General features: G+C 44.0%; 1 protein-coding gene across 1 annotated transcript in view; it reads left to right on the top strand.

Moving 5' to 3' along the window:
* The window catches only part of LOC126092873 (cytochrome P450 4C1-like), a 155,682-nt gene that overhangs the window by 16,774 nt on the left and 116,585 nt on the right, over positions 1-22,323 (top strand). The window contains exon 2 of the mRNA XM_049908603.1: positions 15,916-16,117. Within this exon, the coding sequence (XP_049764560.1) occupies positions 15,916-16,117 (202 nt within the window). The remainder of the gene's footprint in view (positions 1-15,915; positions 16,118-22,323) is intronic.

Consider the following 22,323-nt stretch of genomic DNA (forward strand, 5'->3'; position numbering starts at 1 on the left):
ATGCCACAACTGGAGACCGACAGCGCTGACTTCATCTTTCAACAGGATGGTGCTCCACCGCACTTCCATCATCATGTTCGACATTTCTTAAAAAGGAGGTTGGAAAACCGATGGATCGGCTGTGGTGGAGATCATGATCAGCAATTCATGTCATCGCCTCCACGCTCTCCCGACTTAACCCCATGCGATTTCTTTCTGTGGGGTTATGTGAAAGATTCAGTGTTTAAACCTCCTCTACCAAGAAACGTGCCAGAACTGCGAGCTCGCATCAACGATGCTTTCGAACTCATTGATGGGGACATGCTGCGCCGAGTGTGGGAGGAACTTGATTATCGGCTTGATGTCTGCCGAATCACTAAAGGGGCACATATCGAACATTTGTGAATGCCTAAAAAAACTTTTTGAGTTTTTGTATGCGTGTGCAAAGCGTTTTGAAAATATCTCAAATAATAAAGTTATTGTAGAGCTGTGAAATCGCTTCAATCATTTGTAATAACCCTGTACTATAGACTCTAACTACTAGGTGGCATATGGTTAGCAAAAGAAAGATTTTGTTGAAGAGCAAAAAATGTATTTAGGAAATTTTACCTTATTCATATGACATCCAGTCCATAAATTACATAGTTATCAGTAATTCCACAACCAAACATTATCAACTATACATCCATTATCACACCTTTCCTTGCATGTTTTCTTACAAGAAATTTCATCTCACTTTGCATTGCATATCCTACAATACAGAGTCTACACTAAGAAAAACATTTCCGTAGACATCTATCCACTCGCTAACAACTAGTCCGTCCAGCCACAGAATCTCCTGCTGAGGGCGCAGAACGCTGACAGTGATATTAACGCAGTCTATAGCGCTGCCAACATACAGACAGGATACTTACACAGAGCCTAGAGGTGAGAGCGAAGTTATCGCCAACTCAGCTCACAGCAGTCACAGCCCGTATCCATATTAAAAACTGTGGAAAATTGCACTACACAGACAAACGAAGGACTATCGGTACCCACTGCAGAACTCTACTGTAGACACTGACGTAAACGCAAGAACTGTGTCTAATAGAATAACTTTACGCACAGAGATTCAAAAAGCTAACTACCAAAGCACACAGGTGAGACTAGATAATTCGTTCCTCGTTAGCAACTTGTAAAATGTCTTGAAATCAGAACACTTTCCGACACTAATGAGAAGCGTTTATGCAGGAGATGCTCTGCGCTGGCAGGCGCGATGTGCTTTGAGTGGACGCGCTGAAGGCTGACTGATCGCCAACGGACAAGAGTGTGTGTGTGTGTGTTGGGGCTTATGGGCGCTCAACATCGAGGTAATCAGCGCCCTGACACACATTAAAAGGAACGAATGTGGAGAGACCTAATAAAACTGAAAAATACACTCAAGGAAAGCAGGAAAAGAAGGAAAATACTACATAAGAAAGTAAAACCGAAGGAAAGGGAAAACATACCAACAAGAATGCCACACAAAATTGTCATTGGCTGGCCACTTACATAAAATATGGGCGAGCTTGTCACACAGTGAGCAAATTAAAATCCTCTCCCTATAATCTTTGTAAAAACATTTGACATGGCACATAACTTTAAAACTTTAACCACATTCGTCCGAGTGTTGCCTAAAAGAGATGGCAGGTCCGGTGGCAAGTCAGCCGCGGCCCGCTGGTCAGAAAATAAAACGCAATCCAATAAAACGTGGCGCACAGTGACCTGAACGCCACAAGCACCACACATTGGAGGGTCCTCCCGCCGGAGCAGGAAGCCGTGCGTCATAGGGCTGTGGCCTATTCGAAGCCGCGTGAGGAGAACCTCGTCCCGTCGATGGGTCTGAAAGGAAGTACACCACACATGCGTTGTGGGCTTGACTATACGGAGCTTATTGTCAGTCACTTCCAGCCACTCATCCTCCCACCGACGCATGACTCGTGAGCTCAACAGCGAGGTGAGTGCGTGCATGGGGATAGCACACTGAGATACGTGTGGATCGAGACACGCCTCCTTGGCTGCGAGATGTGCCCTTCCATTCCCATCAATGCCGACATGCCCCGGAACCCAGCAGAAAGCTACAACCTTCCCCAGTTGCTGTAGTCGGAGGAGGGCATCCTGAATGGTCTGGACTATTTTGTCTGCCGGATACAAACGTTGCAATGAATGTAGGACACTGAGTGAATCGGAACAGACAAGAAATTTAGGAGAGGAAGAATGTCTCATGTGCTCCAGTGCCCGCAAGATCGCAGACAATTCTGCATCAAAGACAGTAAAAGTCAGAGGCAGTCGGACCTTGAGGACACGATATGGAAAAACAACTGAGCAACCAACAGAATCCCCTTGTTTCGACCCATCCGTAAAAACAGCTACATAGTCGTTGCCAAAGGACAAGAGCCGCCAGCCTCAGACCTATAGTGCTTGTGTTGCAAGAATGCACGTGCCGTGTGGAGTGCCGCGACGTGACTGAGTACCCCAAAATTATGCATGTGCGCGCAGCTGCCAATACCGAACAATCCGCACTCTTAACACTGCGCTACTGGGGTGAATCGAGTTCCAGAAATTATACATAAGCGGGCAGGCTGCTTTCCATCGAATAGTGCAGTCGTACTTTCTTCGTCGCAGGACGTGTGGAGAAGATGGAATATGTGATATGTGCAAGATGATGGAAGAAGAGCGCTAGTGGCATGATTCGAGTTACCAAAATAAAGCATAGACAAGCTGACGGAAGGAGAACGCTGTTGGCGTGATTCGAATTCCCGAAATTACACATATGCTGGATGGTTCCTTTTGTATCACCGCGTCGTCGTACTTTCTTTGCAGGATCCGACCTGTTAGGACACACACACGTAGATAGATTCGTGATATGCTCAAGCTGGCAGTTGCGTTATCACCATTATTCAACAGTCGCGGAGCTTGATGTACTGCCGCTCGGAGGATGACGACGAAATCTGAGCTTACGCAGCTTTTTTTTATTTTAAATGCAGTTACGTACTAACATTGCTGTGAGAGAATAAAATTTGTATTTAATATAGGAGTCGTTCCTTATGTAAACTCAACAGCATTGGCAGTGCAGCCATATATGTGAAGCATCTCGCAGACGTTTCGATGCTGTCTATAAATCAAAAGTTTCCGGTAATCAAGGCTAGGAAAGTAACTATGCCTTATGGAGAGGCGATACAGGTGCAGCTACAAGTTGAACAGATGTTTCCTCCATCGAGATTTTCGGACCTGAGTGCAGAGAATTTACAGTTGTTAAACAGTGGTACCATGTTTCCTTTTTTTGGCGCCGAATGATACAGTTGACTTTACAACTGAATTGTTATTTATTTATTTGTTTCTCCCAGTTTACTGAGTGTATAACTATATTCCTAACATGATAGATGTTTGAGTCAAATATTGCACTTTTCTCCTGAACCAATAGTCGTATTATTCGAAGTGGGCACACATTGTAATATTGTTAACATTTAACGTAAATGATATTGCGTCTGCTACTTAAGTCAAAGAGCGTAGTTACAAGGCACACCAACAACGCAGTGAGAGAATTTTGTATTTGAAGGCAGCTCCTCATCCGTTTGCGTCCACATACTGACTGCTGCATCTAGCAGGACTGCTCCATAATAAAATATGTATTACAGAAGGAACGGCAAAAAATTCTACATATAAATTTTATTGTAACAAAGCATTACATTTAGTTTTTCAACATCAACAACAAGGTTCTTTTTTTTGCTTATTAGGTTCAAGATATAAATTTCGACATAAAAACAAATTGAATTTCTCTCACTGTTTACTAGCACTGTCCATTTTCCATATTGATGTCATCTGCGAAACCTCGAAAATGACAGTCATATCACCATTTCGCCAGCAGCTTTAGTAGACTAGACTTTAAACCCTAATCGTCTTTCTTCGTTTTCCAACGACTTTGCATTTAACTCTCCAGTCACTTTTTCATAATTATCAATAGCCATTCACCACTGGGGTGCGAAAAATGAGAGGTAACACCTGTTCTCAATATTATGCACGCCATATTATGATAATAAGTCTTTAATCCACATAACTTTCTCCAAAGCCTTCAGGAACACTCGAGACTCACGTGGAACCACTGATGGGGCACCAGTTGAGACCATACTACGAGGGTCACTCCAAAAGAAATGCAATCTATTTTTTTTAAATCCATCTTTTATTCTACATGTTTGAAAGTTTTACAGTGTGTAGATACAGCCTTTAGGAACAATATTTTCATTTCTCCACATGATTTCCATCCCTCTCAACTGCCTTACGCCATCTTGGAATCAGCGCCTGTATACCCTCACAGTAAAATTATGGACCAACCTGTTGGAGCCACTGTTTGACAGTGTGCACAAGGAAGTCATCATCTTCAAACCTTGTTCCACGAAGAGAGTCTTTCAGTTTCCCAAAGAGATGATAGTCACATGGAGCCAGGTCAGGACTGTAAGGCGGGTGTTTTAGTGTTGTCTATCCGAGTTTTGGGATCGTTTCCATGGTTTTTTGACTGACATGTGGCCATGCATTGTCGTGCAACAGCAAAACATCCTGCCATTGCCGATGTGGTCGAACACGACTCAGTCGAGCTGAAGTTTCTTCAGTGTCGTCAGATATGCATCAGAATTTATGGTGGTTCCACTTGGCATGATGTCCACAAGCAAGAGTCCTTCGGAATCAAAAGACACCGTAGCCATAACTTTTCCAGCAGAAGGTGTGGTTTTGAAGTTTTTTCCTTGGGTGAATTTGAATGATGGCACTCCATTGATTGCCTCTTCGTCTCTGGTGAAAAATGATGGAGTCATGTTTCATCACCTGTCACAATTTTTCCAAGAAATTCAGCTCCACTATTCTCGTACTGTTCCAAAATTCGCTGCATTCCGTTTTTCTTGTTTCTTTGTGAGCCACAGTCAACATCCTGGGAAACCACCTGGCAAAAACCTTTTTTAACGCCAACACTTTCAGTATTCTGCAAACACTTCCTTCTCCTATCCCAGCGTAGCGTGACAATTCGTTCACTGTGATGCGTCTGTCAGCAGTCACAAATTCGTTAACTCTGTGCACATTGCGAGGACAATACTCAATATTGGCATGCCTGTTTTCATCACGTAACCTGCTTGCCGACCGACTAACTGTATTCGATCGACAGCAGCATCTCCATACACCTTTTTCTACCTCCTGTGGATGTTTCCCACTGTCTCGTTTTCTAGCACAGGAATTCTATGACAGCACGTTCCTTCTGACGAATGTCAAGTGTAGCAGCCATCTTGAAGACATGCTGTGACGGCGCCACTCACGGGAACAGGTTGAACTGAGATTGAAAACAAGCGGGAAGGATGTATCTACACGCTGTAAAACTAACACACATGCTGAATGGAAGCTGTATTTTTACAAAAATAGTGTGCATTTCTTTTGGAGTGACCCTCATATGCTGGTGGTCATTTTCCATCAGCCATTTTGCTGAAGTTATATCCAACATCTGCTACGGTGTCGTCCACTGTAGGATGAAACCACGTGAAGGAATCACTCTACTTCGCATACCGCCCAACATCCAAGTTTCTCTGTGTGAAACAGAGTTGTCTGTGGTGCTGAGTCACTGGTAGTCAAAGTACACTTCGTACAGGGTTTTGCGTGAGAAGTGTATTAATACCGCATTCCTTAGCATTAAAGAGGTTTCGGGGAAAAAAGCGATGAGCAATCTCAAAAAACTCTCTTCCTAAACATCAGACACCGATAGCAGCGGCGTTTGCGTAGAGTTGTCCGTGCTAACAGATATGCAACACTACGTGAAATAATCGCAGAAATCAATGTGAGATGTACAATGGAAGTATCGTTTAGGACAGTGCAGTGAAAAGGTAATGTACTGTCGCAGCAAACGACCGAGACTAGAGACTTTGCTAACATCACGATGTCGCCTGCAGTGCCTCTTCTGATCTGGTGACCATATCGTTTCTGAAAGAACCAGAGGTTGTACAGAGTTTCAGGGAGAGCATAAGGGAACAATTGACAGGAATGGGGGAAAGAAACAGAGTAGAAGAAGAATGGGTAGCTTTGAGGGATGAAGTAGTGAAGGCAGCAGAGGATCAAGTAGGTAAAAAGATGGGTAACAGAAGAAATATTGAAATTAATTGATGAAAGGAGAAAATATAAAAATGCAGTAAATGAAGCAGGCAAAAAGGAATACAAACGTCTCAAAAATGAGATCGACAGGAAGTGCAAAATGGCTAAGCAGGGATGACTAGAGGACAAATGTAAGGATGTAGAGGCTTATCTCACTAGGGGTAAGATAGATACTGCCTACAGGAAAATTAAAGAGACCTTTGGAGATAAGAGAACCACTTGTATGAACATCAAGAGCTCAGATGGAAACCCAGTTCTAAGCAAAGAAGGGAAAGCAGAAAGGTGGAAGGAGTATATAGAGGGTCTATACAAGGGCGATGTACTTGAGGACAATATTATGGAAATGGAAGAGGGAGTAGATGAAAATGAAATGGGAGATACGATACTGCGTGAAGAGTTTGACAGAGCACTGATAAACCTGAGTCGAAACAAGGCCCCTGGAGTAGACAACATTCCACTGGAACTTCTGACGGCCTTGGGAGAGCCAGTCCTGACAAAACTCTACCATCTGGTGAGTAAGATGTATGAAACAGGCGAAATACCCTCAGACTTCAAATACAATATAATAAATCCAATCCCAAAGAAAGCAGGTGTTGACAGATGTGAAAATTACCGAACAATCAGTTTAATAAGCCACAGCTGCAAAATACTAACACGAATTCTTTACAGACGACTGGAAAAACTAGTAGAAGCTGACCTCGGGGAAGATCAGTTTGGATTCCGTAGAAATACTGGAACACGTGAAGCAATACTGACCTTACGACTTATCTTAGAAGAAAGATTAAGGAAAGGCAAACCTACATTTCTAGCATTTGTAGACTTAGAGAAAGCTTTTGACAATGTTGACTGGAATACACTCCTTCAAATTCTAAAGGTGGCAGGGGAAAATACAGGGAGCGAAAGGCTATTTACAATTTGTACAGAAAACAGATGGCAGTTATAAGAGTCGAGGGGCATGAAAGAGAAGCAGTGGTTGGGAAGGGAGTAAGACAGGGTTGTAGCCTCTCCCCGATGTTATTCAATCTGTATACTGAGAAAGCAGTAAAGGAAACAAAAGATAAATTTGGAGTAGGTATTAAAATCTAAGGAGAAGAAATAAAAATTTTGAGGTTCGCCGATGACATTGTAATTCTGTCACATACAGCAAAGGACTTGGAAGAGCAGTTGAATGGAATGGACAGTGTCTTGAAAGGAGGATATAAGATGAACATCAACAAAAGCAAAACGAGGATAATGGAATGTAGTCGAATTAAGTCGGGTGATGCTGAGGGAATTAGATTAGGAAATGAGACACTTAAAGTAGTAAAGGAGTTTTGCTATTTGGGGAGCAAAATAACTGATGATGGTCGAAGTAGAGAGGATATAAAATGTAGACTGGCAATGGCAAGGAAAGCGTTCCTGAAGAAGAGAAATTTGTTAATATCGAGTATAGATTTAAGTGTCAGGAAGTCGTTTCTGAAAGTATTTGTATGGAGTGTAGCCTTGTATGGAAGTGAAATATGGACGATAAGTAGTTTGGACAAGAAGAGAATAGAAGCTTTCGAAATGTGGTGCTACAGAAGAATGCTGAAGATTGGATGGGTAGATCACATAACTAATGAGGAAGTATTGAATAGGATTGGGGAGAAGAGAAGTTTGTGGCACAACTTGAGCAGAAGAAGGGATCGGTTGGTAGGACATGTTCTGAGGCATCAAGGGATCACCAATTTAGTATTGGAGGGCAGCGTGGAGGGTAAAAATCGTAGAGGGAGACCAAGAGATGAATACACTAAGCAGATTCAGAAGGATGTAGGTTGCAGTAGGTACCGGGAGATGAAGGAGCTTGCACAGTATAGAGTAGCATGGAGAGCTGCATCAAACCAGTCTCAGGACTGAAGACCACAACAACAACAACGACTGGTAAGTGCAACCTGGTCGGATTAGTCCCGATTTCAATTGGTAAGAGCTGATAGTGGGGTTAGACCCCTAAACCCATGGACGCAATTGTCAACAAGGGACTGTGGAACCTGGTGGTGGCTCCACGATAGTGTGATCTATTTTTAAATGGAATGGACTGGGTTCTCTGGTCCAGCTGAACCGACCGTTGACTGGAAATGCTGGAAACCGATTGCAGCTATTAATGTAATGCGTGTTCCCAAACATGTCACCAGGCAACAACTGTTCACAGTTGGTTTGAAAAACATTCTGGACAATTCGAGTGAATGATTTGGCCGCTCGGATCGCTCCATTTAATATTTATGGACCGTAATCTAGAGGTCAGTTTGTACACAAAATCCTTTACTGGGAACTGTTTCGCAATTATTGACGGCTGTAGAGGCAGCATGGTTCAGTATTTCCGCGGAGGACTTCCAGCGATTTGTTGAGTCCATGCCACGTCCAGCTGCTTCTCTACGCCATGGAAAAGGTGGCCTGACACGATATTTGGAGGTGCACCATGTCTTTTGGTTAACTGCCTTGCCGCAGTGGATACACCGGTTCCCATGAGATCACCGAAGTTAAGCGCTGTTGGGCGTGGCCGGCACTTGGAGGGGTGACCATTCTGCCGCCATGCGCTGTTACCATTTTTCGGGGTGCACTCAGCCTCGTGATGCCAATTGAGGAGCTACTCGACCGAATAGTAGCGGCTTCGGTCGAGAATACCATCGTAACGACCGGGAGAGCGGTGTGTTGACCCCACGTCCCTCCTATCCGCATCCTCCTCGGAGGATAACACGGCGGTCGGATGGTTCCGGTAGGCCACTCGTGGCCTGAAGGCGGAGTGCGTTTTTTTTGCCATGTATTTTGTCTATTCAGATGTTTTGGACTTGGAGAAGTCTCTGGGTCCATATAGTTTCATCCGATAAATTCGTTTCATGGGCAATAATGCAAATAAATTGTCCAGTTACAGGCCCCGCAAAAACATACCGTGACGTAGTCAAGCGTTCAGTGTATCACGTGGACAGTAAACATAATAATTGCCCCGTTGCAGGGTTCCAGATGATCAACAACATCAGAAAAGTAAAAGTTCCGTGTGTTTTGGCGACACAACTACTGGTAAATCATAAAGGCAAATACACTCCTGGAAATGGAAAAAACAACACATTGACACATGGTGTGTCAGACCCACAATACTTGCTCCGGACACTGCGAGAGGGCTGTACAAGCAATGATCACACGCACGGCACAGCGGACACACCAGGAACCGCGGTGTTGGCCGTCGAATGGCGCTAGCTGCGCAGCATTTGTGCACCGCCGCCGTCAGTGTCAGCCAGTTTGCCGTGGCATACGGAGCTCCATCGCAGTCTTTAACACTGGTAGCATGCCGCGACAGCGTGGACGTGAACCGTATGTGCAGTTGACGGACTTTGAGCGAGGGCGTATAGTGGGCATGCGGGAGGCCGGGTGGACGTACCGCCGAATTGCTCAACACGTGGGGCGTGAGGTCTCCACAGTACATCGATGTTGTCGCCAGTGGTCGGCGGAAGGTGCACGTGCCCGTCGACCTGGGACCGGACCGCAGCGACGCACGGATGCACGCCAAGACCGCAGGATCCTACGCAGTGCCGTAGGGGACCGCACCGCCACTTCCCAGCAAATTAGGGACACTGTTGCTCCTGGGGTATCGGCGAGGACCATTCGCAACCGTCTCCATGAAGCTGGGCTACGGTCCCGCACACCGTTAGGCCGTCTTCCGCTCACGCCCCAACATCGTGCAGCCCGCCTCCAGTGGTGTCGCGACAGGCGTGAATGGAGGGACGAATGGAGACGTGTCGTCTTCAGTGATGAGAGTCGCTTCTGCCTTGGTGCCAATGATGGTCGTATGCGTGTTTGGCGCCGTGCAGGTGAGCGCCACAATCAGGACTGCATACGACCGAGGCACACAGGGCCAACACCCGGCATCATGGTGTGGGGAGCGATCTCCTACACTGGCCGTACACCACTGGTGATCGTCGAGGGGACACTGAATAGTGCACGGTACATCCAAACCGTCATCGAATGCATCGTTCTACCATTCCTAGACCGGCAAGGGAACTTGCTGTTCCAACAGGACAATGCACGTCCGCATGTATCCCGTGCCACCCAACGTGCTCTAGAAGGTGTAAGTCAACTAACCTGGCCAGCAAGATCTCCGGATCTGTCCCCCATTGAGCATGTTTGGGACTGGATGAAGCGTCGTCTCACGCGGTCTGCACGTCCAGCACGAACGCTGGTCCAACTGAGGCGCCAGGTGGAAATGGCATGGCAAGCCGTTCCACAGGACTACATCCAGCATCTCTACGATCGTCTCCATGGGAGAATAGCAGCCTGCATTGCTGCGAAAGGTGGATATACACTGTACTAGTGCAGACATTGTGCATGCTCTGTTGCCTGTGTCTATGTGCCTGTGGTTCTGTCAGTGTGATCATGTGATGTATCTGACCCCAGGAATGTGTCAATAAAGTTTCCCCTTCGTGGGACAATGAATTCACGGTGTTCTTATTTCAATTTCCAGGAGTGTATTTCAGTGCTGCGAAGTGAACATGAAAGGATCGAGTTACTAGCAAGAGCAACTATGCGTATCTTGTTCATATTTTGTGCACCAAGAAAACGTATTAGTCTTCTCATCAGAAAACGAAACACCGAACGTGGTTTATAAGACTACATTTTAAATAAGTTCGGTTCACAAATGAGAGCATTAATTGCACATTTTTTTCCAATTTAGAAAACAAATGATAGCAATTACCAAGTGAAACGAGTCTTTTCAACTAGTTGTTAACTACTGCTACTCATTTATCTTGTTTGACCTACTCGTGTAGCATGATGGTCAGCGCTCCGGATAGCGAGAATGCGAGGTGAGCCAGGTTCGAATCGATGAACAACCTTTGGTGTGGTTCACCGGCCAGGTAGAGGGGTGATTTTTAGACGGTTTCCCACCCTCCGTTAGACAACTGTTGAAGTTTTCCCCAACTTCTGCCTCAGAATATAAAGAAGTACAAACAGTTAAAATACGGTAATACACAGATCAAAGTTTCCACGATGCACAGACCGATGCCGCGCAGGAATTCCCTCCCAACGACTGTGTAGACAAAATGAGCATCCCACCACAACGGTCCTCATGCGACGGAGAAATTATTAAAGGGCTATTCACGTCTAGGGAATCATTTGCGCAGTCTGAGACAAAATAAGAAAAAAGGATGCAACACGAACGATTTATCCGAATGGGACGGAAATCGGTAGATGTGGTGTGCTTGTACAGACAAACAGATGATTAAAATTTCAGAACATTTCGATGATTTAATCAGGAGAAAAAGTTTCTCAAATTGAGCAAGACAGTGACGCATTGGGCAAACTCTGGCCCTTGTGGAGGTAGTTATTCGGTTTGGCATTGATTAATGGTGTGTCTGGATGTTCTCCTGACGGAAATCTTACTAAATTCCGTGCAATTGGCTCATTAGGTCTTGAAAATCGAGTGATGGTTGAAGGGTCCTAACCGTAATGCTCCAAACACTCAACTGGGGAGAGATCCGGAGACCTTCCTGGTCAAGGTAGTTTTGGCAAGCACGAAGACGTGGACTAGAAACTCCTGCCATGTGCGGGCGTGCATTATCTTGCTGAATTATAAGCCTAGCATGGCTTGCCATGAAGGACAACAAAACGAGGCGTAGAATATCCTCGACGTACCAATGTGTTGTAAATGTGCCGCAGGTGACAACCGAAGGGTTCCTGGTACGAAACGAAATTGCGCCCGAGACCATCACTCCTGGATGTAGTGCCGCGGTATGGCGGGTGGCAGACAGGTCGGTGTCCCACTGCTGTCTGGGGCTCTCCGGATACGTCTTCACTGCTGGTCGACGTTCTGTTCTAACAGGGAGTAGTCAATGAAGGCATTCGAGATTCCAGGCTGAAGACGTGTCACGAGACGCCCAGACAGCAGTGGTATACCAACCTGATTGTCGCCCGGCATAAGGTCCGACAACAGGGGCTGCTAGTCTGGAGTGATATTTCATTTCGTAGCAGGAGCCCATTCGTACCATGTGCGGCACCCTTACAGCACAGATGTACCTCAACGATATGGTACGCCTCACTTTGTTACCCTTCTTGGCATGCCATCCTGCTCTTACAGTTCAGCAAGATAATGCCTGCTCGCACACATCGACAGTTTCTACTGCTTGTCTTCGTGTTTGCCAAATCTTGGCCAGCAAGGACGGCGGATCTCTCTCCATCAAGTAGAGAACGTCTGGAGCATTATGGTCAGGGCCTTCCAACCATCTCTGGATTCTGATGATCTAGCGAACCAGTTGGATAGAATGCGGCACAATATTTATCACGAGGACATCCGGCAACTTCGTCAGTCAATGCAAAGCCGAATAACGGCTTGCATAAGGCCCAGAGATGAAACGAGGCGCTATTGACTTGCTCAATTTGTCTAATTCTTTTTTCTGAACAAATCATGCAATTTTTCTGACATTGTTTCTCTGCACATGTACATAACATCTACTGATTTCCCTCCATTTCATATAATTCAGTTGTGGTGAGTCTTTTTTCTTTTTCTGTAGTTGACTTAAGGTGAATCTTTTGCGGTTCGTTTATCATAATCGACGTTTTCCTAAAGCTTGAATCTGTGCCAAGAGAAGATCTTAAGATGTACCATCGACACCATCGCTTACAGGTATCACATGCAATAGATAAATGGAGGACAGAAATTTTTGTACACCAAAAGGAATCGGTAGAAAAAAACTTCAATGAGAAGCTACATAATGTATCGACTAATTTCTTCGAATGTTTCCCTTGCGTATAATAACTAATAAATATCTTCATTTCGTTATACAGTCGTCTCAGCATCTGTCACAACGCAGTACAGAAACAGAATGCCAAGCAAAATTGGTAATTTAAATAGCCATTAATGTCCGTAGTAAATGACAGTTTAATGTAAATTATTTATTTATTTATCGTAGCCTGACGAGATTAGCGCTGTAGGGTGCTCTCTTACATCTGACCAGAAACAACCGATATTGAAAATGTTACATAACGTTCTCAGTTTCTGTTAATGTTTGTGGTTCAGTCATGTGTAACTAACAGATTATTGTAACAATAACAGTTACTAACACCACCACCACCACCACCACCACTACTACTACTAATAATAATAATAATAATAACAATAATATCCACAAATGATATCCGCAGATGATATGGCCTTGCTTGCTGAAACAATGGGATAAGCACGGGAGCAAATCCTTGAACTAAAGAAACAAGCAGCTAAAATAGGTGTTCACATCTCCTTTGAAAAAACTAAGACATTGATAAACATCAAGCACTCATGTAAATGCCTCAAAGTTCAAGAACAGAAGACTGAAATAGTAAAAGAATTCAAATATCTCGGAGAATCGATTAGTTGGAATGCTGGGGAAAGCAAAGCAATGGAATCCAGAAAAAATAAACTTGAATAGGCCTTCCAACTAACAAAAAAAAAAAATACATGAAACAAAAAATACCTTTCATGGGGGTCCAAAATTACACATTACAAGACAGTGATTAAGCCAGAAGCACTGTATGCAGCAGAAACACTAAACACGAATTTCAAAGGCCAAATGGAGAAACTTGAGCTAAAGGAAAGAAAAATTTTAAGAAAAATCATAGGGCCAAAATCCCAAGACAATAAGATTATATGCATCAGAAATGAGACTCTCTACAAGAAAATTGAAAAACTTTCAGATACTATGCCAAAAAGGAGAATAAATTTTTATGGTCATCTTCTCAGAATAAATTCCAACAGATTAACTAAACAAATCTTTGACTTTTTCCGTAACCGCAAAACGAAACCAGCTGGTTTAAAGAAACTGAGAAAGACCTAGTAGAATTAAAGATTTCAGAAAATTCACTTATTGATCGAACAGCAAAATTAATTACTAACGATGAAAACATAAGGTTCCAAGACAAATCTACACAGAAGTCCAAACCCTTCATCTCGAAAGAAGAGACGAAAAGAAGATCAGAAAGAATGAAGAAATACTGGGCCCTAAGAAAAGAACAACGCACAAAGCAATGATTGATCCAGCGTACCCCAAAGAGGGTGAAACGAATGAAGAAGAATATCCACAAAAACAGAACACCTGTGACGGTACCACAACTCTCTGGCAAGCAAATCTGTCGCAAACTCTTTGACCCAGGTTATGACGTTAAGAAATAAAGTGTGTGGTTTCTGCGTGTGTGTGAAATGTTCCACAATGAAAGACGCATAATACCTGTAACAAGAACTCGGATCTAGTTAGCTCCTGAAAATGGAAATACATTTTACACCTGCGACATGCTATGCATGAAAAACAATTTAACTGGTCCAGTGGCTTTCTTTTTACGTAAATTATTTACATCATTGATGAACTGTTCACGTATAGGTATGTTGTGAACTAGTTCGACAATATAAAATGGTGCAAGCTGTTCGAGATTCTGAAAAAGTAGGGGTAAGCTATAGGGAGAGACGGGTCATATACGATATGTACAGCAACCAAGAGGGAATAATAAGAGTGGACGATCAAGAACGAAGTGCTAGTATTAAGAAGGGTGTAAAACAAGGCTGTAGCCTTTCGCCCTACTCTTCAATCTGTACATTGAGGAAGCAATGATGGAAATAAAAGAAAGGTTCAGGAGTGGAATTAAAATACAAGGTGTAAGGATATCAGTGATACGATTCGCTGATGACATTGCTATCCTAAGTGAAGAAGAATTAAATGATCTGCTGAACGGAATGAACAGTCTAATGAGTACACAGTATGGTTTGAGAGTAAATCGTAGAAAGACGAAGGTAATGAGAAGTAGTAGAAATGAGAACCAGCGAGAAACTTAACATCAGGATTGATGGTCACGAAGTCAATGAAGTTAAGGAATTCTGCTACCTAGGCGGTAAAATAATGACGGACGGAGCAAGGAGGACATCAAAAGCAGACTCGCTATGGCAAAAAAGGCATTTCTGGCCAAGAGAAGTCTACTAATATCAAATACCGGCCTTAATTTGAGGAAGAAATTTCTGAGGATGTATGTCTGGAGTACAGAATTGTATGGTAGTGAAACATGGACTGTGGGAAAACCGGAACAGAAGAGAATCGAAGCATTTGAGATGTGGTGCTATAGACGAATGTTGAAAATTAGGTGGACTGATAAGGTAAGGAATGAGAAGGTTCTACGCAGAATCGGAGAGGAAAGGAATATGTGGAAAACACTGATAAGGAGAAGGGACAGGATGATAGGACATCTGCTAAGACATGAGGGAATGACTTGCGTGGTGCCGGCCGCTGGTGGCCGTGCGGTTTTAGGCCCTTCAGTCTGGAACCGCGCGACCAATACGGTCGCAGGTTCGAATCCTGCCTTGGGCATGGATGTGTGCGATGTCCTTACGTTAGTTAGGTTTAAGTAGTTCTAAGTTCTAGGGGACTGATGACCTGAGATGTTAAGTCCCATAGTGCTCAGAGCCATTTGACTTCCATGGTACTAGAGGGAGCTGTAGAGGGCAAAAACTGTAGAGGAAGACAGAGATTGGAATACGTCAAGCAAATAATTGAGGACGGAGGTTGCAAGTGCTACTCTGAGATGAAGAGGTTAGCACAGGAAAGGAATTCGTGGCGGGCTGCATCAAACCAGTCAGTAGACTGATGGCAAAAAAAAAAATGTCTTCTGGTATCCTGTGCAAGTCTGCAGGTTAGAGGAACACTAGCAATCAGGTTACTGGTGGTAATTAACATTTCCAAGTTGTTATTTGTGTCTGCTGGGTATCGTCGACAACGATGCATTACAGTTTGCTAATTCACTTTGATTCCTTATTTGCAGAACACCATGTTGCAGGTTGTACTTGGGCCCGAAGTTGCTGATCGTGCTGACACAGCCGGAAGACGTGCAGAAGGTGCAGGTGACCAGCAAGCCGCAAGTACGCGATGCGCACGCCACACAGTTCTTACGCACGTTCATGGGAGACGGGCTGCTCTGCGTCAACGGTGACAAGTGGAAAAGGCACAGAAAGAAAATCGAACCAGCCTTTCATACAGAAGTAAGTCAGATTCGGCGAAGGATTCTCTTATCCAAAAACAAATATAGTAATACTAAGTCTTCTCACCCGTGATTACTTGGTCGGGAAGTAGAGCAGCGTGAGGGCACCTGTGCCTTGTCACACTGAACATCCTCTCCTCTCCAGCCTGGCGATGCGCATGTTGAGACAGCTGTTCCCTTGTGGTGGTCATAGCTGCTGGTTCAGTTGGGCTCGAATTGGCTACTTCGAATTATTCCGTAAGCTGAAGCCAGTCTGGGCGAAGTCTCAGATGAGTATCAGACTCAGTAAGAGTACATATTCAGTACTGAGTAAAGTGAAATATCCATTCACCAATCACCATTCACTAGTTTATGAAAGACGCGTTTATACAGTTACACCATCAGCTGTTGTCAAAAACAGTTTGATGTTGCTACGAGTTTCGATCATTTACATGGATCATTTAATGGAACTGGTCAAACAATTCGTTGTTGCTTTGTCCTTTCTGATGAACTACAAATTTTTGCCTTAATTTTAAACTACAGATCCGAGTATCAGTAGTGTTGCTACGTATCATTAATAACCTCTGATGTCTGCATCAGGAAACGAACTGCCGTAGTGCTTTTTTTGTTCTTTAGATTTCCCGATTTACGCGAGCGTCTCCTTAACCATCTCGGCTATCCTTACCGTCCCTCCAGGACCGATCCGAACTTCACCGCCCCATAGTGCTCACATACAAACCGGGTGATTCCCGCACAGGGACAGACATTGTTTTGCTCTTGAGACTACCCTGCTTTGACAGTAGGGCAGTGTCTGTATTTTATAGTGTGTCTGTAGTTCGATGCAATGTTCCTTCGGACATGCGTGCATGTGCAAAGGAACATTTTATCGAAATACAGAGACACTGTAAAATTCATACACTGGCCTAGTAAAGTACATATAAATATTCAGATAACTTTCCGGATTGCTGCCGGGTGACGTCGTCGACCACCGCCGATATTTCGACAGGAGCACGCCCTGCCATTCTCAAGGCCCAACTGCAAGGAAGAAACAAGGTGCAAGTTAATTTAATACCTCGGTTCACAGAGGAGAAACAAGGAAGATATCACACACAGAATAAGTAACCGTAGAGTCAACACACAACCAAAGAGAACCAACATCAGAAATGTCGATAGTGACTATTAATCAACAGGTGAGGTAGCACTAAATCTGCCCCTTTGTTTTTTGATGAGCGCCGGATTCCAAGCAGCATTTAAACAAAATCCACCATCTCTGTTTATAAGGTTGTCTGATAGTTTGATTCCAGCAGCTTCCTTAATAACACTATCCCAATAGCTGGACGTGCAAGCCAGAATCTCCGTGTTGTTGTATTCTATAGGATGACCGGTGTCAAGGCAATGTTCTGAAATAGCGGATTTGCTCGGCTGTTGTAAGCGTATGTCACGCTTATGTTCAAAACACCGGTCTTCCACAGTCCTGATTGTCTGACCAATGCATGACATGCCATAACTGCAAGCTGCAAGGAATACGATAGACGCCAGCCTTACGCAAACCAAGATCAACCTTTACGGACGCCAACAGGGCCTTAATTTTAGAAGGTGGTCGAAAAACACATTTCACATCATATTACCGCAAAATACGGCCAATCCTGTTGGAAATACTTCCTGCGTAAGGCAAAAAGGCCGTAGACTTTGATGCCACTTCGTTGCTATCGTTACTCACCTGTTGCACACAAGGCTGATAGCGCAACGCACGTTTGATCTGCCTCTCACTATTACTATTCTGACGAAAGGTGACTTGGAGATGTGATAGCTCAGCTGCCAAACTTTCAGGGTCTGAGATAATGTGGGCCCTGTGAACCAAGGTACGAAGTACTCCTTCGCGCTGAGCTGGATGGTGACAACTATCAGCTCGCAGATACAAGTCAGTGTGAGTAGGCTTCCTATAAACAGAATGTCCCTACGAACCATCAATCTTCCTTCTGACCAACACATCAAGGAAGGTCGACGACGTCATCCGGCAGCAAACCCATAAGTTATATGAACATTCAATTCGCCGGGAAAAGTTAAGGTCTCACATATAAATCTGTCTGTCGGACATACTTGCATGTGCTAAGGAACATTGCATCGAACTATAGAGACACTGTAAAATACAGGTAATGCCCTAGTGAAGCATGTGTAAATTTGTCTGTCGCGAAACATAAGCAGCCGTGGAGCACACCACTTCGTTAAAATTTTATGGCCACTGCCGACCACGAGACTGAAAACTGTCTGACGGAGCTGCGCGCACGTGAGACAGGGTTGCTGTTCTAGCCAATTTTATGAACTTTTATCAGACAAAATTCCGATTTTAGAGGGGAAAACCATTTTAGCGACTTCTGGTGACTTTTTAGGGGGTCAAACAGGCACAGTGTTTCTTAGTTTAGAAATTAATGATGTCTGACTAACCAAATACAACTAAATAAAATGTAATTATTACACTTGTGCGGTTATCAGATTTTCTACTTCCGATACTAATAACTTCAATCCTAGAATCAAATGAAACGGGAATCGCCGGTACCAGGAACATTCTGTCTAAGAGTACCGAAACTGTGTAGGCCAAAATAATACAACCCTTTGACACCTGCAGTGACGCTAGCACTCCAAGCGGCTGGACTGTAGTGACAGATGTGTGGCATCAGATAAGCCGAGAAACAGCTTGGGGCTGCTCTGGAACTTCAGTGTCGGCACTAACTGGAAAATGTATTTAAACGTGTATTCCGTTTCATATTAATTTCAACGAATAATAATAAAGTTCTCAGATCAACATGTGCCGCTATTAGTAGCAAAGGCACAATCCTATTATCAAAATTCTTCTTAGACGAGAAATAAATTATAACTGGAACTGATTCCTAGTATATCCACGTATCTAGCACGCATTTCGTCATGCGTTGCGCTGATTATAGTTTGTTTCGAGAGTTTCTTTGCTGATTTTAGACTCATCTGAACATTCACAACTAGACAACTTTTACACTCATGAAAATTAGCTGCCACTTCTTCTTCTAAAAGTTAAGCGTTCGATGGAATTCATGTCGGGCAATGTGTGTAGGCAAACCAAATTGTTCAAATGGCTCTAAGCGCTATGGGACAACATCTGAGGTCATCAGTTCCCTAGACTTAGACCTACTTAAACCTAACTAACCTAAGGACATCAAACACATCCATGTCCGAGGCAGGATTCGAACCTACGACCGTTGCGGTCTCGCAGTTCCAGACTGAAGCGCCTAGAACCTCTCGGCCACGACGGCCGGCTCAAGATAAAAGGACATTAATGATAATATTCGCTGAAGACTCTGTTATTCTCAGTGAAAGTGAAGAAGAATCATAGGATCTGCTGAATGGAATGAACAATCTAATGAATACAGAATATGGACGGAGAGCAATTGGAAGAAAGACCAAAGTAATGAGAAGTAGCAGAAATGAGAACAGCGAGAAACTCAACATTAGGACTGATGCTCACGAAGTAGTTGAAATTAAGGAATTCTGGTATCTAGGTAGCAAATAAGTCACGTCAGATGGAACGAGGAGGATATAAAAAGCAGACTATCACTTGCAAACTGGGCATTCCTGGCCAAGAGAAGTCGACTAATATCAAACACAGGCCTTAAGTTGAGGGAGAAATTTCGGAGAATGTACGTTTGGAGCACAGAATTGTATTAATAATTACTATTAAAAACAGTCTTGATCACGATTTATTTAACAAGGTGACCGGTTTCGACCACTACTGTGGTCATCTTCAGACCATTGAGTAGGAACCTCTTTCTGTTGGAGAATCAGTAGTGATTCTCCAACAGAAAGAGGTTCCTACTCAATGGTCTGAAGATTACCACAGTAGTGGTCGAAACCGGTCACCTTGTTAAATAAATCGTGATCAAGACTGTTTTTAATAGTAATTATTTACAAGACATTGATCACTGCTGTTCCCGTAATGCATTCAAAAGTAACAGAATTGTATGGTTGTGAGACATAGACTGTGGGAAAACTGGGTGTTGATATAGAAGAATGTTGAAAATTAGATGGACTGATACGGTAAGAAACGAGGAGGGTCTTCGCAGGATAGGGGAGGAAAGGGATATGTGGGAAACACCGATAGAAGAAGGGACAGGATGATAGGACATCTGTTAAGACATGAGGGAATGACTTCCATGGTACTAGAAGGAGCTGTAGAGGGCAAAAACTGTAGAGAAGGCAGATTTGCGCATACAGTGCGATGCGCGGCGCTTTTCCGGTTAAGCTGGTTTGTTTCCAATGCTAACGCTAAGAATACAAATGTCCAACTTTAGTGAAACCATCATCCTTAGAAAAAAAGTAAGGTAAGTGATGAATGTCTTGTGTACAATGAAGAATCGACGTTTTCTGAAATACAGAGTTAACTAATGAATGAAAACTTTTTAAAAGGTGCGGCCCCCATCAACCTGTGCTTCCATAAAGCGCCCCCAAGCTGCAACAATTGCCCACTCTTGTCCAAGTAAGGTCGACATTTCCGAGTACCAGCATGGCTGTGTGGTAGAATGCTCGCCTGTCACGTAGGGGCCATGCATTCGATTTGTGGCCGATACAAATTTTTGAACAAAAGTGCATTTCTTACAATCATTCACGCGAAGGTGAAAGTACATCAGGTTGAAAAAAAAATTATGCGGAATTGGGGTGATGCTTCATCATACAGAAACAACATAAACTCTTGCATGGTCAAAGGCAGAGTATTCCGCAAGTAAGTAATGGTCGCCAAGGGTCTTTGCCCACACATCGATGCTGAATCGATGCTGAGGAGACGCCACAACCATTCCCTGAGGATCGTCTGTAGCCCACAGATGACAATTATGCAGATTGATGCTGCCAGTTCTGGTAAAGGCTGCTTCGTCGGAAAGGAGGACTGATGACAGAAATCCCACAACTGTGGTGATCTGGAACGGAAACAATCGACAAAATTTTTCCCGCAGAGAGATAGTGGCTGATGATAATCCTTCTACTCGTTGTAGGTGATAGGTATAACAGCAGTTCTCATGCAGGATACATATAATCGTACTTTGGGTTACACCACGTATGCGGGCCATTCGCATGAAGATTGTACTATTGTCATGCAGGAACTGGTTCTCCAAATCTGGCGTACACAGTCCGCCACCTCCATGCACGTTCGAGTGTTACAAAGAGCTTGAAATATGGTGTGATGTGATTGGTGTGGGTGAAGGTAATTGTTTCGGTTTAGCCATGCTGCTTCTCGACGGTTTGTATTTGCTGGCCGACACAAACACCATCTGGGCTTGTTCCCGACATGAATACCGGACCATTCTGCTGCTTACAGTACATTTCGGCAATCACAAAGCCTGCAACACACAAGAAACAAACGGCTCTTCGGCAGAGGAACTTCCATTCGTCAGCACCAGCTATCGTGGCGATGAAGCATTTCCGGGCACATGTCATTGAACCTTTTTTCCTGCGTTCCCAGTCAGGAATCCGTCCATGCAGTTTGTCGGTTTTATTAATATTCGCTCTGTATAGTAAAAATACAAAAATTCGATTGCCAAGTGGTCTCCTTGTAAGTGCAACAATACCGTACTATCTTCATTACGGAGACGAGTAGGCAGGTACAGGGTGTTTCAAAAATGACCGGTATATTTGAAACGGCAATAAAAACTAAACGAGCAGCGATAGAAATACACCGTTTGTTGCAATATGCTTGGGACAACAGTACATTTTCAGGCGGACAAACTTTCGAAATTACAGTAGTTACAATTTTCAACAACAGATGGCGCTGCAAGTGATGTGAAAGATATAGAAGACAACGCAGTCTGTGGGTGCGCCATTCTGTACGTCGTCTTTCTGCTGTAAGCGTGTGCTGTTCACAACATGCAAGTGTGCTGTAGACAACATGGTTTATTACTTAGAACAGAGGATTTTTCTGGTGTTGGAATTCCACCGCCTAGAACACAGTGTTGTTGCAACAAGACGAAGTTTTCAACGGAGGTTTAATGTAACCAAAGGACCGAAAAGCGATACAATAAAGGATCTGTTTAAAAAATTTCAACGGACTGGGAACGTGACGGATGAACGTGCTGGAAAGGTAGGGCGACCGCGTACGGCAACCACAGAGGGCAACGCGCAGCTAGTGCAGCAGGTGATCCGACAGCGGCCTCGGGTTTCCGTTCGCCGTGTTGCAGCTGCGGTCCAAATGACGCCAACGTCCACGTATCG

The sequence above is a fragment of the Schistocerca cancellata genome, chromosome 7 (genome assembly GCF_023864275.1).
Source record: "Schistocerca cancellata isolate TAMUIC-IGC-003103 chromosome 7, iqSchCanc2.1, whole genome shotgun sequence".
NCBI classification, from domain to species: Eukaryota; Metazoa; Arthropoda; class Insecta; order Orthoptera; family Acrididae; genus Schistocerca; species Schistocerca cancellata.